Source organism: Fusarium subglutinans (genome assembly GCF_013396075.1).
Source record: "Fusarium subglutinans strain NRRL 66333 chromosome Unknown NRRL66333_c0000125, whole genome shotgun sequence".
NCBI classification, from domain to species: Eukaryota; Fungi; Ascomycota; class Sordariomycetes; order Hypocreales; family Nectriaceae; genus Fusarium; species Fusarium subglutinans.
The window spans coordinates 85,484-100,489 of record NW_023502188.1 but is presented as its reverse complement, the minus strand read 5'-3'; the positions used below and the strand labels follow the sequence as shown (position 1 = coordinate 100,489).

The 15,006-nt window shown below is 49.5% G+C and overlaps 3 protein-coding genes across 3 annotated transcripts; 1 reads left to right on the top strand and 2 right to left on the bottom strand.

Moving 5' to 3' along the window:
• Window positions 1-965: 965 nt before the first annotated feature.
• FSUBG_8838 (superoxide dismutase) lies at window positions 966-2,020 on the bottom strand (the record flags this gene model as incomplete). The annotated part of the gene is made up of 5 exons (XM_036687286.1): window positions 966-988; window positions 1,040-1,136; window positions 1,185-1,336; window positions 1,468-1,647; window positions 2,008-2,020. The coding sequence occupies 5 exons, from the start codon at window positions 2,018-2,020 to the stop codon at window positions 966-968; spliced, it is 465 nt and encodes a 154-aa protein (XP_036535678.1).
• Window positions 2,021-3,375: 1,355 nt separating this feature from the next.
• On the bottom strand, window positions 3,376-6,950 carry FSUBG_8837 (uncharacterized protein; the record flags this gene model as incomplete). Its single annotated transcript, XM_036687285.1, has 4 exons — window positions 3,376-3,587; window positions 3,679-4,554; window positions 4,601-6,271; window positions 6,320-6,950. The coding sequence occupies 4 exons, from the start codon at window positions 6,948-6,950 to the stop codon at window positions 3,376-3,378; spliced, it is 3,390 nt and encodes a 1,129-aa protein (XP_036535677.1).
• A 732-nt stretch (window positions 6,951-7,682) lies between these two features.
• Window positions 7,683-14,988, top strand: FSUBG_8836 (myosin heavy chain; the record flags this gene model as incomplete). Its single annotated transcript, XM_036687284.1, has 3 exons — window positions 7,683-8,144; window positions 8,193-14,474; window positions 14,527-14,988. The coding sequence occupies 3 exons, from the start codon at window positions 7,683-7,685 to the stop codon at window positions 14,986-14,988; spliced, it is 7,206 nt and encodes a 2,401-aa protein (XP_036535676.1).
• Window positions 14,989-15,006: the final 18 nt, after the last annotated feature.

Sequence of the window (15,006 nt, the reverse complement as noted above, 5' to 3'; positions counted from 1 at the left end):
TCGAGCCTTATTGAGAAAACAAGTTGAGCTCAGATAAGGAAAGTCGAAGGTAAGGAGAGGGGAGGACAAGAAAGAATGAGCTTCATCTGGGCATTGAATGTGGAGTTGCAATCGCGTGAGGTCCCTTATGGCAAGGTGGCCCCAAGACCAAGTTCGCCGCTAAAGTGTTGAGCATGTGGGGACAAACTCAGGGGTTTATGGCGGATGGATGCCCCTGCAGCTAGGCGGTGATCGCGGGGTACCAGCACAACCTACTAACTTAACCTACCTATGTACACCAAATAGAGCGGGAAACGGCAGCTGTCTCCTTGGATAGCTTCAGCTAGGCTAGGGGAGGAAAGAATACTCAGGACCTCGATCATAAGTGACAAGAAGATTTAGGTGGTAGGTAGCCTAAGCTTAGGGTAAGTTTTACTGAGTTTATTTTAACACCCTATATCAAGGTCTGTTGTTTTCTTGCCCCCCGAGGCTAGGGTTAAGCTGTACCGAAATAGCTAGGAGCTCAGCAACTCCAAAGTTTGAAACTATGGCAATGGCTTGTAGGCGGAGCTGTGACGAATTTGGGCTTCTTACAATGGGATCAAGATATCAAATTGATACCTTCTTGTATACCTACCTAGGCGATACATGGTATAATAGTATGTATGTCTGAGACTGTCTTCAGGATGGAGCCATGGCTTTTCTCATGTACCTATGTATAGTAGAGTATCTTTGAAGTTCGAGCCCTCCTGTTATGGCGACATATGTACGAAGACTATCCAAAAGGTGGGCGATTTGAACAACGGTGTATGTGAGTTGACACTTGGATTAGATGTCACACACTAGCTGATAGTGCTTGGCTTGATTGTATTTAACTATTTTCCTTTGTGTCTCATTGTATGGAGGCGGAGTAGGTGCCACGCCATACTGTTCATAACCTGTCGGCTTCTTGATCCAAGCAATAAAAGTTTATGTTATTGGTGTCCTTAGTTGGAGATTCCGATGACACCTGATAAACGATTAGCACTAGTAAATAAACTAGATGTTAATTTAGACATACCGCAAGCAGGTCGGGGACCAGCGTTGCCAGTCTTGAGGGACTCCTCATTATCGCCCTTGCCGAGGTCGTCGGTGCCGGCGTGGATGACGACGGTTCGCTATACCATTGTTAGTGAAATGCCGGACATGGGCAGGAATCGTCTTACGCCGATAATGCTGTGGGGGCCAATCAGCTTGACAAGGGAGTCGGTGACAGAGCCCTTAGCATTTCCCTGGCCATCGGTCTCCAGGTTTCCGAGGTCTCCAACGTGACGGGTCTCGTCAGAGGGAGCGCCATGGGTCTTGTTGTGAGGGTTGACTGGCATTAGACGTGTTAGCGTGTTGTGAACAGGAGCAAGGCTGAAGATATGTGACGGGAGATCTTCCCAGGAACGGGCCCTTCCGTAAAAACGAACAAGTCGGCAGTGCATCATGCAGGAACAAACTCACAGTGAGGGCCAGCGGAAGTGCATCCGTTGGTGTTATCACCGAAGGTGTGGATGTGGAATCCTCGCTTGGCGTTGGGATCGTTTCCGGTGATGTCCCAGGTGATGGTGGTAGGGGCAGACTCGGACTCCTGCTCGAAGATGACGGTGCCGGAGACCTTAGAGTCACCGCGGAGAACGCTCACTGTGAGGGACCGTGTCAGCCAGCTTCAACGCGTATAATTGTAACACATGATAACATCCTCTTCGCTGGTGATGGCGCTGAGAGCTAAACCTTGATGGACACAGCAGTGACAGCTGAGTCATGTTAAGACCCATCAAGGGACCTTCGATTAACATTCAATGTTCCTCTTGGGGTAGATACAAGCCCATCAAGGTGCATCGAGTGTAAAATTCGTCATCTCGTTGGACGAGGAGGTCTGGGAAACTCGCTCAAACCAGCTCGAAGCCCCTCATTGTCACCCGCGCAGCATGGGGGATGCCATCTATAAGAAGAGCCACCCTCTCTGCATGTGAGCGGTGGCTTGGTGACGGGAAGTCTTACCAGCCTTGACCATTTTGATGATATTGTTCTTTTGTTGGATGAATTTAGGTTAGAAAGCAGTTGAAGATTGAACGATGATGCAAGTGAAGAGGGGAGCAAAGAGGAGTTTTTGAGGAAGAGTCGGGGTCCGAAGCGGCACGACCTCCGAGCTTCTGAGCTTTCTACCTCCCCCGTCGCCAGCTTCGACGTCTTTCCGCTTCATGCGCTGTGCTTCCCCACACCTGGACTCCCAAAATCCAATGGCTTGCCCAGCAGAGTTCCTAGCCAATCCCTTGCAATCCTCACCAAGCTCTAGCAAGCTGTGGGACATCTCAGTGTCTCATGAAGCTTAGCAATAATGAGGTGGGGTTACAGTACCATGAGGAACTGTACCCCGCTCCGTCACACAGTCGTCATTTTATCTAGCCCCGAATTGGGTTGGCGGATGACGTTGCATCATTGATGGAATCAGTTCTCTACGGTAGACATCTAAGCCGATTTTCGGAGTTAGTCCATTTCCTTAGACATTGGCTTTCATGCCGCGGATGTGTACATATGTAACTAGGTATAAAGACATGGGGTGGAGCATGACCAGGGATATTGCACTACATGATGTGGAATCAATGTTATGAAAATATCATAAGTTAGCCCTGTGAGCAAGAAAGCCCATGATATAGAGACAATGTGCCAAATATAAACCAGTCTAAGGTCCCCTAGAACTACATAAAATTTACAAAATAAGTTATTTGTTATTTAAGACCGGTAGGTATCTAAGGTCTTAAACTTTTGCCTTTACTACCAAGTGAAGATCCTCATACCCGTGATCATGGCCAGACAACAAGCAGTTGAGATCCCACAAAGAGACAATAACGAAGGAGACATCGTGTTAGAGATCGGTTAAATTTATCAAATAAGAGTGTATTATTACCCTCCAGCCCGATGTGTTTGGTCATCATACGGAGGCAATCCATTTACTACCTTATTGCCGACTCTACCTAATGTACTCCGATAACGCATCTACCTCCTCTTTAAAATACAGCATATTACTCTTTGTTTTCCTTTCGAGGTCTTTCTTATCTTTCTGTATCGCCCTCAGCTGCATCTTGCCCCTCACAAGCAAATCAATCATGCCGGGAGACAGTCAGATGCAACTCATGACTTTTTAGTAAGTTGAAAGGATCCTTTGGAGAGTCAAGTACGGATATCAGCTTCAGAAACGAAACGAGCTGCATGATGGCACAGTCGCGAAAGCACTACGCTTCATTGTGTAACGTCATGTCTTGAGCATCATCGATCCGCCGAGTGTGCAATGGCGGTCGAATTAGCACTCTGACAAGACCCATTGCCAGTATTATTGTCTCAAAGGACTGGACAAATTTCAGGCCATCTTCAAAGGGTGACAGCACCTAGTGGTAGAATTTTCGTTTTGTCGCCGAGAAACTTCGCACGATACTCGATAATACCGTTGCTGATGGCATCGAAGTCCTTCACCTTGCGTTTGCGAAAGTCTGTAAGCAATTCGCGAAGTCCTGCAACGTACTGATCATGTTGATCTGCCTCGCAGTTGCCATAGGCACCAAGTTGAAGGAGAATTTGATCATCTATTGCCGCTCGGCATGTTAGCGTTCCCTCCACTGGCATGCGCCCTCGCTTGTTTATGGTTTTGTGTTCGTGGATCATGAGGGCACGTACCCGGAACCTGCATGCTTTCGAAATGCTGGAATTGGCACTCGCTGCCTCTAGGGCAAGCTCCTTCAGTGAGCTGATCAGGGCATACTTCCCTTGTCACGTCGATCTTATTGCTGTAGGTCAAAGAGCGTAACCCCCCGGCCACCGAACCGCTGTACTGAGGATGAAAGCGATACGCCCTAAAGTATCGAAGGGGCGTCTCATATGGGACGAATGTGGTTTTGTCAATTTTCTCGCAAACTCGCGGTGCTTTTTGGACCTCAGCCTGCAGGGAGTTAGCTTTGCAACCCAAGAACAGACCAAGTTTGTCTACTTCGCGATGGGTTTCGGATTCCGTATCTCCATCACCGAGTGAGATTGGTTGAGTGATCGGAGTTGTCGTTGCCATGCCCGCCATGTCCGTATCGCTTGTTTCCAATACTCCATGATCTAGTGGCGTATGAAGGGGCGAAGAATGCCGGGAAACAGGGGACTGGTCTGGTAGACGAACGCCGACATGCGTTGGCTCGTAGTCATCGGTATCTTCCTCCTCGCTCGAAGTATCGTCCTCTTCCATTGCCACATCTTCGGCCTCTTCAGCCCCATTCATAGCAGGATCGGCAGATGTGTCAGCCGTATTGTGTGTGATGGAAGATCTTGTCACCAATGCCGAGAAGCTACCAGGTACAGTGATTTCTTCTGTCCTGCGATTCTCAAGCTCTTGGACTTCACCTTGAGGAGGTTCGTCTACCATTTCCTTATTAATAGCCGGCTCAATACTCGAGGCTTCGTCCATCGAGGCGTCTGGCCCAACCTCATCGTAACAGGGATTCACTTTTTCGTTCTCTGCAAGTTCAGTTAATGTTTCTTTCGAATTTGTCTCTTGAGAGGCCCTCCGAGCTATTCAAGATCAGCATAGAACACGTACAGAATCAATTATGCTAACCATTTGTCACCATATCTAAGCTGTCCCTCTGGAAATTCTGCAGCTCAGACTCGTTCGGCGCTGACGGGTTCAACTCATTTTCTGCATCTTCCTTCAATCGCTCTTCTTCAGCCAAGCTTTTCTGAATCTCGTGCTCGAGTCTAGCGGCTTCGGAGTATAGATTCTTGAGTTGCTCGGCTTGTGCCTTTCGCCGAGCCTCAACAATAGACAGGCGTTCGCTGGCAACTCGAGCACGCAGCGAGGGTCTTGCTGTCACTGACGGGTCCCTCGCTTTGGGTAAAGTGGCAATAGCATGTGGAGAACCGTGCACACTTGACGCCGGGCTACTTTGAGCCACTTCGGTATTTGTCGATACAGCACCCCTTATAGCAGGTGTTGACGGGGCCGGAACGTCGACGCTACCCTCCTTGGAAGTTGATCCAGATTGAGGCAAAGGTGAATTGTTGCCGGACTGTTTTGCCTTCTTACGAGCCTCAGCCTCGGCAATTTTTCGCTTCATATCCTCAATCTTTTTGTTCATACTCTCAAGATCATACATGCCATTGGCACTTGTGGCAGGAGTCCCTGCAGTTTTTGGACTGGATCCAGCGCGACGAGACGCACTGTCTGGTAGAGCCGGATGATCACGGAAAGATGCTGTTCTTGAACCGGGCGTCATAGGCCGCTGTATTGACGAAGGCCGCAACTCAGGAGAATCAATTTCCATCTCAGCGTCGTCTTCATCGTCGCTCACATCGATTAGGAATGGGCGGGACTCTCGAGTCTGGCCAAACGGGCGCTTGTGGGACATGGCCGTGGAATTCTCGTTCAACTCCGCTGCAACAGGCCTTTTGCGCTGGTGGGGAACAGGAGAGGGTGCGTTTGATGAGAGGAATAATCCAGGAATAGAGGGTGCAGTTGCTGGATCCGCAATTTCGGCATTGACTTCCGTTTTCTCATCAGCATTCACAGAATCAGCACGCGCAAGACTTTGCGACCTGCTGGTTTCAGTTACTGGAGGAGGTAAGTGAGACTCTGAGGGTGTATGAACTTGGGGCGCCGCCTTCGCGTTTGCTTCCCGTGCTTTCATCAACGCCTCCATCTTTTGCTGGATCAGCTTCGACTTCTCCGATTGATTCTTGGTCTTGTCTGTTTTCGTGTTTCCTGGCAATAATGACATCGGATGTGCAGGCCTAGCGGTATCAGTGTCTCCAACGGCTGTTTTGGAGCCTTTGGCAGCCAATAACCGGGCTATTCGATCTTTGCGTTCTTCGGACTTGTCTTTCGTCTGCTCCACGCCCCTAGGTCCAGCGGCGTCCGTGCTTGTTACCGCTGAAGGACTCTCTTGGCCGAGGACATTACTTGGTACGTTAGCAACTTTTGACATCGACGGGCCTTTTGCTCGTCCTTGGCTTGCGGTATTGGCTTCCAAGTCTAGGCCCATCTCCCCAAAAAGCTCATCCAGCAGTGCCCTATCAATTCCTTCTTCGATATAGTTGTGATATCGAACATTGAGTGGCCAGAGGTGTAAAATTGCCTTTCCAGCCCTTTTCTTAGATTCTGAGATAATTGCATCTATAGGCCTTGTGTCAGGCCTCGGACTTGAGCTGTACTCGCCTCCATTAGCATTTATCGTCTGCATGGCTGTTCCTGACTCCGTCATTGTAAGGTCATTGGCAACGCTTAAGTTATCTGGTCGGAAATTAGTATCACCATAAAGTACAAAGAAATTAGACATACGTGTATTTGACCTGCCGTTTTCCGAGCCGTTGGATTCTAGTTCACGGGGGGAGAGATACGGCGAGTATGAGCCGGAACGTTCGCGACCGGGTTGCTTTGAGTTCGAAGCTCGTTTCTCGATGTCGTGGCTGTTTTGCAGGTCCTCGGTCGTGTGATGCTCGGGCGGTTGGAGGCCATTATTCTCGGCATTGGGACCATCTATCCCGTTGGGCTCATAGATATCTTCGAGCTCGCCTTCGCTGAGCTCACCGTCTTCCATTGTATCCACATCCATTGCCATAGTCGACCGCGAGTTGTATGTTATCGAATGGCTGGATGCGTTGTTATCATCGGGCTTTGTCGTCACGCCCGTTGTCATGGCACTTGTCGAGTCTATTTGAACATCGGAGATTTTCTGAGGTAATGTTGGTTGCCAGTTCGCCGTGTCCTGCGAAAATCTCATCCCTAAACCTGGAATGGTAGTCTGATTATACTCGTACGCTTCCGCAACTCCTTGGCCGTGGCCCGGTTGAGCTACAGCCGCACCGTTATGATAGAAAGCAGGATTATACGATTCATTTGCTGAGTACGCGTAGGACTGCGAGGTTTGGTAGCCCTGGGCCGGATCATGGCCATACACGTACCGGCTCATTGGTGATGATAGTTCCAAGTTTTCGCAGATCAAAGATGGTGTGCCCAAACGCATCAACGAGAAAATCAGATGCTAAGTCGGGCTTATGGTCAAGCGTTAGAGCTTCGGGGGTGGATGAGTCGGGACGAGGTTCAATTTATTCGTTGTGATCTTAATATGCAAACCCGAAGCAGTGAAAGTTGCAGTTCAAAATCGAAAGTTCGTAATGAGTATGACAGTCAACACCGTGATTTCTTCTTTCGTACGTTCACTGATCTGCTTGTGGAAAGGTTTCGTTGGCAAGCGCCCCTAGACGTGATAGAGCGGGTGTGCATTGAAAGAATAATTCCAAGTTGTCTTTGACAGGAATATGCGTCGCGTCTAGTCGCATACGGTTTAGCGCGGTTACGGCGCTTAGATCACATGATATGGCTTTGTTTACTCCCCGTCAGCTGTCCCTGGCAACGCGCTGAGTAGATCGCTGATGTTAATGTCGATTCCATGCCGAGCTGTGCTATCCCAATACTTGCATTTGCATTTGCATTACTTCATGGCATGTTCATGAAAGGGTGAATCCCGACCACAACTTTGTTATAATTTCACCTCTTAATAACTGGAAGACCAGAAACTGCGCTTCCGCATTGTTTCTCTACCCTGCCTGATTTGTTTACTTTGTGTAATCGCACAACCCGAAGTTGAGTATCTGGCTGAGAAGACCGCAGTACTACCAATTGTTCATGTGGGCTCATCACAATGTCTTTCAACGCCAACGCCAATGGCACAGCGCATCGGCGCAGTAATCCTTTTGCGAGAACACCTTCCGCCTCTCCAGCTACAAATCCCAACTTGCGACCCAAGTCAGCCATATTCTCCTCTCCTTCATCAACTCCTGGGCTCTCGACACCTTTAGGGCACAGCCGGACACAGTCGAATGGATCATTATCAGCAATAACTCATGGCTTCTCCGGCTCAGCGCCGAGGCAGCAACGCAGTGACTCCAAGAGCGGCACTCCAACATCGACAACATTTGCACCGTCATTCATCAAGACTGAGGAGATGAAACGCCAGGATACAGTAAAGGGCATCGAAGGCGAAAACGACTTCTCCGGGAAGCGCTACGTCTGGGTTAAGGATCCGCAAGCCGCATTCGTCCGGGGATGGATCGTCGAAGAAATGGATGGGAATCGGTTACTAGTACAATGCGACGACGGCACTGTAAGTATCAGCCGATAGTTGGCGTTCCGTATATTAACATTTGTTCAGCAAAGAGACGTCGATGCTGAGAGCGTTGACAAAGTGAACCCTGCCAAGTTCGACAAGGCAAACGATATGGCCGAGTTGACACACTTGAACGAGGCATCAGTTGTCCACAACCTTCACATGCGATACCAAGCCGATCTGATTTATACATACTCGGGCCTTTTCCTTGTTACCGTCAACCCGTACGCATCGATTCCTATTTACAGCAATGAATACATCAACATGTATCGCGGGCGGAGCAGAGAGGACACAAAGCCTCATATTTTTGCAATGGCTGATGAAGCCTTCCGCAATCTTGTGGAAGAGGGGAAGAACCAGAGCATTCTAGTGACTGGCGAATCCGGCGCAGGCAAGACAGAGAACACGAAAAAGGTCATACAATACCTCGCTGCTGTTGCTCAGGCAGACTCGACAATCAAGCACAAACCTCAACATTCAAATCTCTCACAACAAATTCTTCGAGCAAACCCAATTCTCGAGGCATTCGGAAACGCGCAAACAGTCCGCAACAACAATTCCTCACGATTCGGAAAATTCATTCGCATTGAATTCACTCGAAATGGCGCTATTTGTGGCGCATACATCGACTGGTATCTGCTAGAAAAGTCCAGAGTCGTACACATCAACCCCCACGAACGAAATTACCACGTTTTCTACCAACTTCTCAAAGGTGCAAGCTCCAGCTTGAAGAGGGAATTCTTAATCGATGGTCTTACGGTCGAAAATTTCAACTATACCAGAGATGGGCATGACACAATCGTGGGTGTCTCAGACCATGATGAATGGGAATCCCTCATGGAAGCGTTTAACGTGATGGGGTTCTCGGATGAGGAGCAGAGGTCTATTTTGCGAACTGTGGCCGCGGTGCTACACCTGGGCAACATCACCGTCGTCAAGGAAAGCCGCACTGCAGACCAAGCCCGTCTGGCACCAGATGCAAAAGAGCAAGCCGCAAAAGTTTGTAAGCTTCTTGGTGTACCATTAGAGCCCTTCTTGAAAGGTCTCCTCCACCCCAAAGTCAAGGCAGGCCGAGAATGGGTTGAGAAGGTACAAACCCCTGAGCAAGTTCGACTTGGCTTAGACGCTCTTTCGAAGGGCATCTATGAACGCGGTTTCGGCGACCTCGTCAACCGAATCAATGGACAGCTCGATCGCACTGGCATGGGTCTGGATGATTCGCACTTTATCGGAGTACTCGATATCGCCGGTTTTGAGATTTTCGAACAAAATAGCTTTGAGCAGCTATGCATCAACTACACCAACGAAAAGTTGCAGCAATTCTTCAACCATCACATGTTTGTCCTGGAACAAGAAGAGTATGCACGTGAGCAGATCGAATGGAAATTCATCGACTTTGGTCGTGACCTGCAGCCCACGATTGATTTGATTGAACTGTCGAATCCAATAGGTGTCTTTTCTTGCCTAGATGAGGACTGCGTTATGCCCAAAGCTACAGACAAGTCATTCACTGAGAAGCTTAATTCTTTATGGGACAAGAAATCAACGAAATATCGACCCTCGCGTCTAGGCCAGGGTTTCATTCTTACTCACTACGCTGCCGAGGTCGAGTACTCTACAGAAGGATGGCTAGAGAAAAACAAGGACCCTCTGAATGATAACATCACCCGCCTTCTAGCTGCTTCATCGAACAAGCACGTTGCTTCCCTGTTTTCTGACTGTGCTGAGTCTGAGGAGGATCATGCCACTGGAAGAAGCAGAGTCAAGCGAGGGCTCTTCCGCACAGTCGCCCAGAAACACAAGGAGCATCTTCACAGTCTCATGGCGCAACTCCACTCCACCCACCCTCATTTTGTTCGATGCATCCTTCCCAACCATAAAAAGAAGCCAAAGCAGTTCAACAATCTCCTCGTTCTTGACCAATTACGCTGCAATGGTGTTCTGGAAGGCATCAGGATCGCGCGGACTGGTTTCCCCAACAGACTTCCCTTTACAGAATTTCGACAGCGGTATGAGGTCCTCTGCCAGGATATGCCCAAAGGATATCTCGAAGGACAGGCCGCGGCCAGTCTTATGCTTGAAAAGCTTGGACTTGACCGCGCTTTATATCGGGTGGGCTTGACCAAAGTCTTCTTCCGCGCGGGTGTTCTTGCAGAGCTTGAGGAGCAACGAGATGCTCTCATCACCCAAATCATGTCCAGATTTCAATCAGTTGCTCGAGGGTTCATACAAAGGCGGGCAGCCTACAAGAGGCTGTTTCGCACTGAGGCCACCAGAATCATCCAGAGAAACTTCAACGTTTACCTGGACTTGGCGGAAAACCCATGGTGGCAGCTGATTGTAAAGATGAAGCCTCTTCTTGGTACTACTCGTACAGCCACAGAAGTAAAGCGAAGGGATGCAATGATCAAGGATCTAAACGAAAGGATGCAGCTGGAGTCCCAAAATCGTGTGAAACTTGAGGAGGAACGGCGAAATTGTCACGCTGAAATGGTCCGAATCCAGCAAACTCTCGAGAGTGAGCGTGCGCTTGCTTTAGACAAGGAGGAAATTTTCAAGAGGCTTCAGCTTCGAGAAGCGGAGCTCGAGGAGAAGCTTGCGGGAGCAATTGAAGACCAGGAAAGGCTGGAAGACGAGTTAGACGACCTTCTGAATGCCAAGAACCGGGCGGAACGAGATGTCGAAACGTATCGCTCTCAGCTTGAGCAAGCTGCCACACTCATTGCTAAGCTTGAGGAGGAGAAGAAGGGACTGAGCACAAGGATCAGCGAAGTTGAACAATCAATTGTCGACATAACCCAGAGGCAGGCCGAGCGTAGCGAGCAGGAACTTGCCCTCCAAGATGAAATCAAGATGCTTCAGAGTCAGCTATCGGTCAAGGAAAGGAAGGTTCAGGATTTGGAGACCAAGCTTGTGAAGCTCGATCAGGACTCGGAGCTTAAGCTCAACGCGGCTCAAAGAGAGCTCCAGTCAACTAAGCTCCGAGAAACTCAACTTACTCAGGAGAACGAGGACATCCAGAGACAGCTCAACGAGCTCTCCAAGACGTCGACTGACTACGAAGATCTTGTTCGACAAAAGGAGAGTGAACTCGCTCTTCTGCGAACCGACAACAAGAACTTCGAAAGCGAGCGTCATTCTCTTGAGGATCAGAAGAAGTCTCTGACCACTGAGAAGGAGAAGAACGCCGAGAAGTACCGCGAGGCTCAAGCTGAACTTGTAGCCATGAAGTCTCGGCAATCTCAACTGGAGCGAGAGGCCGAGGACGCAAAGAACTTGTTGGAAGCACGTCTGTCGGAGGATGCACAAGCCGATCAGAATCGCCAAGTCCTGGAGTCGCAAATAAAGGATCTGAAAGATGAGCTGTACAAGACACAGATGGATCTAAGTCGAGAACGCCAATCTCGAGATGACGTCCAACTGCTCGGGGAGCACCGCTATCAAGAGTTGAAGGATGAATTCGATCGTCTTAACGAGTCAAAAATCATTATCGAGAAAGAACTATATGCACAGCAGGATACCTTACGGAGAACAATGGAGGCTCGGACTACTGCTGAGAAAGAACGTGACGAAGCAAGACATGAGATCCGCCGCCTTCGAGTGGCGAAGACACAGGCCGAGGAGGCAAGAATGCAAGCCGAAGTCGCTGGCGAGAGACAAGCTTCTAAGGCAGCCCTGGATCGCGAGAACAGTCTTCGAAAAGATCTCGATGCAGCACAGGAACGGCTCCAATGGTTTGAAGGAGAGTGTGCCAAGCTCAACCACCAGATTGAAGATCTCAACAAGTTGATCCTCGAATCAGGCGAATTTGGCTTGAAAAACGACCAGGCCAAAGAAAGACTTGAACGAGAGTTGACCACTGTGAAGAGCCGCCTGACAGCATCAGAGAATGACAATCGTGCTTTGCTGAACAAACTACAGCAGAAAGGGCTGGAGATTGCTCGCTCTAGTTCACGCGCCAGTGAAGCTTCCCGAGGTCAGATTATATCTCTCCAGCGCGAAAAGGCTCGGCTGGAAGAGCAGAACACAAAACTCAACAAGCAGTTGGGTGATTCCCAGCTCGCAATTGCATCACTCGAGAAACGAGCCGAGAAATTGCAGCTCAGCCTGGAGGATCTTAGCCATGAGGTTGCCCGTGAAGTCAAGTCAAGCAGAAATGCTGAAAAGGCGACTTCTACCTTCACAGCACAGCTGGCTGAAGCAAATAGAACCATTGAGTCAGAACGGCAATTACGAACTCAGGCTCAGACTACTGTTCGTACCCTGCAAACATCCGTGGATACACGAGACAAGGAAGTGAATGAGCTGCGAGCTCAGATGCTTGATGTTCTACGGACTGTTGATCCAGAGGTTCCCATCCCCCCTCAGTCGGATGGAGCTGATGAAAATGTACTCATTCAGAACTTTGATCTTGTGAGAAAGGTTGAGGAGCTTCAGCAAAACCTTCGTGTGCAAACAGTAGCTCGAACAAACGCCGAGAACCAACTGAGTGAAATGCGAGCATCGAGAAATGACCCTGCTAGCCGACCCAAGCTCGAGGAGATCCAGCTCAACGAGGCTCCCTTCCAGGGGTCACCGACCCAGAAGAGGGCAGCTAAGCTTCATGCTCGCAACTACTCAAATACTTCCACGCCCACCCGGCGCTTCCAGGATCTCGACCATCTTCAAGACTCAACACGCTCCGATCGAACCATCGACACTCTCAACTTCAACAACCGTATGGATTTGAAAGCCGAAGTCGAGGAACTCCAGAATCAGCTTCAACTTAAGGAAATGCAAAATCGTCACTTACAGAGCCAGATTGACCGAAGCAAACCTATACCGGAGAACTACGACGACCAAAGCCCATCTTTGCGTCGCATTCAAAAACTTGAGATGGTCAATACTCGTCTTCACGAAATGCTCGATGACTCTAATAAGAAGGTATCTGCTTTGGAGCGCACAATTCGATCCGGGCAGCTTTCATTACGGGATGTACAGACACGCACACACGAAGAAATTTTGGAGGTCCTGAACAGCCAAGAAGACTCTCGTCGAGCCTTGGTTCATAGTCACAAGGACGCCGTGGCGGAGTTAACCGATATCAAGGGACACTTTGAGCGACTGCGACACGATCGCGCCAAAGCTGAAGTCGAGCTCCGTGATGTCAAGTCTGACCTACAGGAGATGACTCTAGCAAGAGAGCAAGAAGCACAGAATCGAAATCAGCTTCTCCAAGAGTTTGCAGATCTTCAGATTCGTCTCGATGCAGAAACCTCGAAGTTTGCAGATGTTTCTTCTAGTCTTGAAATGTACAAAAGCCGTGCGGACGAATACTTCAGCAAACTCGAACAAGCCGAGATCGCCGTTCTCAAAGCTAGTCGTGCTGAACAGTTTGCCAAGTCTCAAGCAAAGGAAGCCGAAGACACATATGCAGAGGTCATGGCAGAACGTGAGAAGATGGATGCCAGCATTGAGGACCTCCAACGCCAGAATCAACGCCTCGAGGAGAAGGTTGAGGATATTTCGACAGATTTGGCAGCTGCCACTCAGGCTAAGAAGAGACTTCAACACGAACTCGAGGACTACCGTAACCAGAGAGCCATGGAGATCGAGGACAAAGAATCGAGTATGGAGCAGACTCGTAAGAAGTATCAGGCCGAGTTCGCCACATTGACCAACGAACTTGATCTTGCTCGTGAGGAGAGGCTCTTCAAACAAGCAGAGATTGCCCGCCTTCGAGAAGAACTTGATGAATTGAGGTCAAAGTGGGATGATGAAGTTCTCAACAGCTCAACCTGGTCCAAGGAGAAGGCTCGTTTGGAGTCAACGCTGGCAGATGTCGCTTCCTCTCGTGATGAGGCAGTAAATGCTCACAACGAAGCGCAAGGAAAGGTTGTGACATTGCTCTCTCAAGTCCGTACTCTCCGCTCCTCGGTGGACGAGATCGCAGCAGAACGAGATCATCTTCTCCGGGAGAAGCGAAATGTTGAGGCTCGCCTCGAAGAGGCGAAATCCGGCCTTGAGGATCTTGTGAAGGGAGACAGTCCCTCTCTGCGCAATGCCGCCAACATGGACAAGGAGATTCTGGAACTAAGGTCACACCTTGCCCAACAAGAGGATATTGCGGCCGCTGCCGTGGAGAAGATGCGCAGAGCAGAAGCCCTAGTAACGGAGGTACAAAAGGATGTCATGGTGGAGCGCGAAAACAGCATTCAGCTGCAACAACAAAAGGCATCCTTGGAGAAAGTTCTCAATGAGGCCCAACTCAAACTTGTTGATTTGGAGACCAAGGGCTATTCGAGCGCCAGCCAGGATGTCAAGTTCCTGCACAAACGTATTCAGGAGGTGAGTTGCGTCTGTAACACTACATAACTTTATCGAAGCTAACATGATACAGCTCGAATCACAGCTCGAAGACCAGGAGACTGAGCGTAGCAAATCTCAGCGCTCCGTTCGAAACGTAGATCGAATCGTGAAGGATATGCAAGGTCAGATCGACCGCAAGGACAAGCAAAACACACAGCTTTCGGAGGATGTCTCAAGGATGCGCGACAAGGTCGAGAAGCTTCTGAAGACCATCGAGGAGCTGCAGTCATCGGAGTCCCAAAACCAGCTATCAGCCCGTCGAGCCGAGCGTGAACTCCGAGAAGAAAAAGAGAAAATTGCCCGACTGGAGCGCGAATTGGCAGGATTGAAGAATCTCCGCAACGACAAGGGGTCGAGCAGCGTCATGGGTAGTGTCCGCAGTCGCATGGGCCCCTGGCGGGTCAGCGAAGGAGATGATGCATCCATGGTGGATATTCCCAGGAGGAAGAGTAGCCTTAGTAGGGTCCCCAGCTTCACAAAAGGATTCCTATAAAGGTGAGGGGGGGAACAA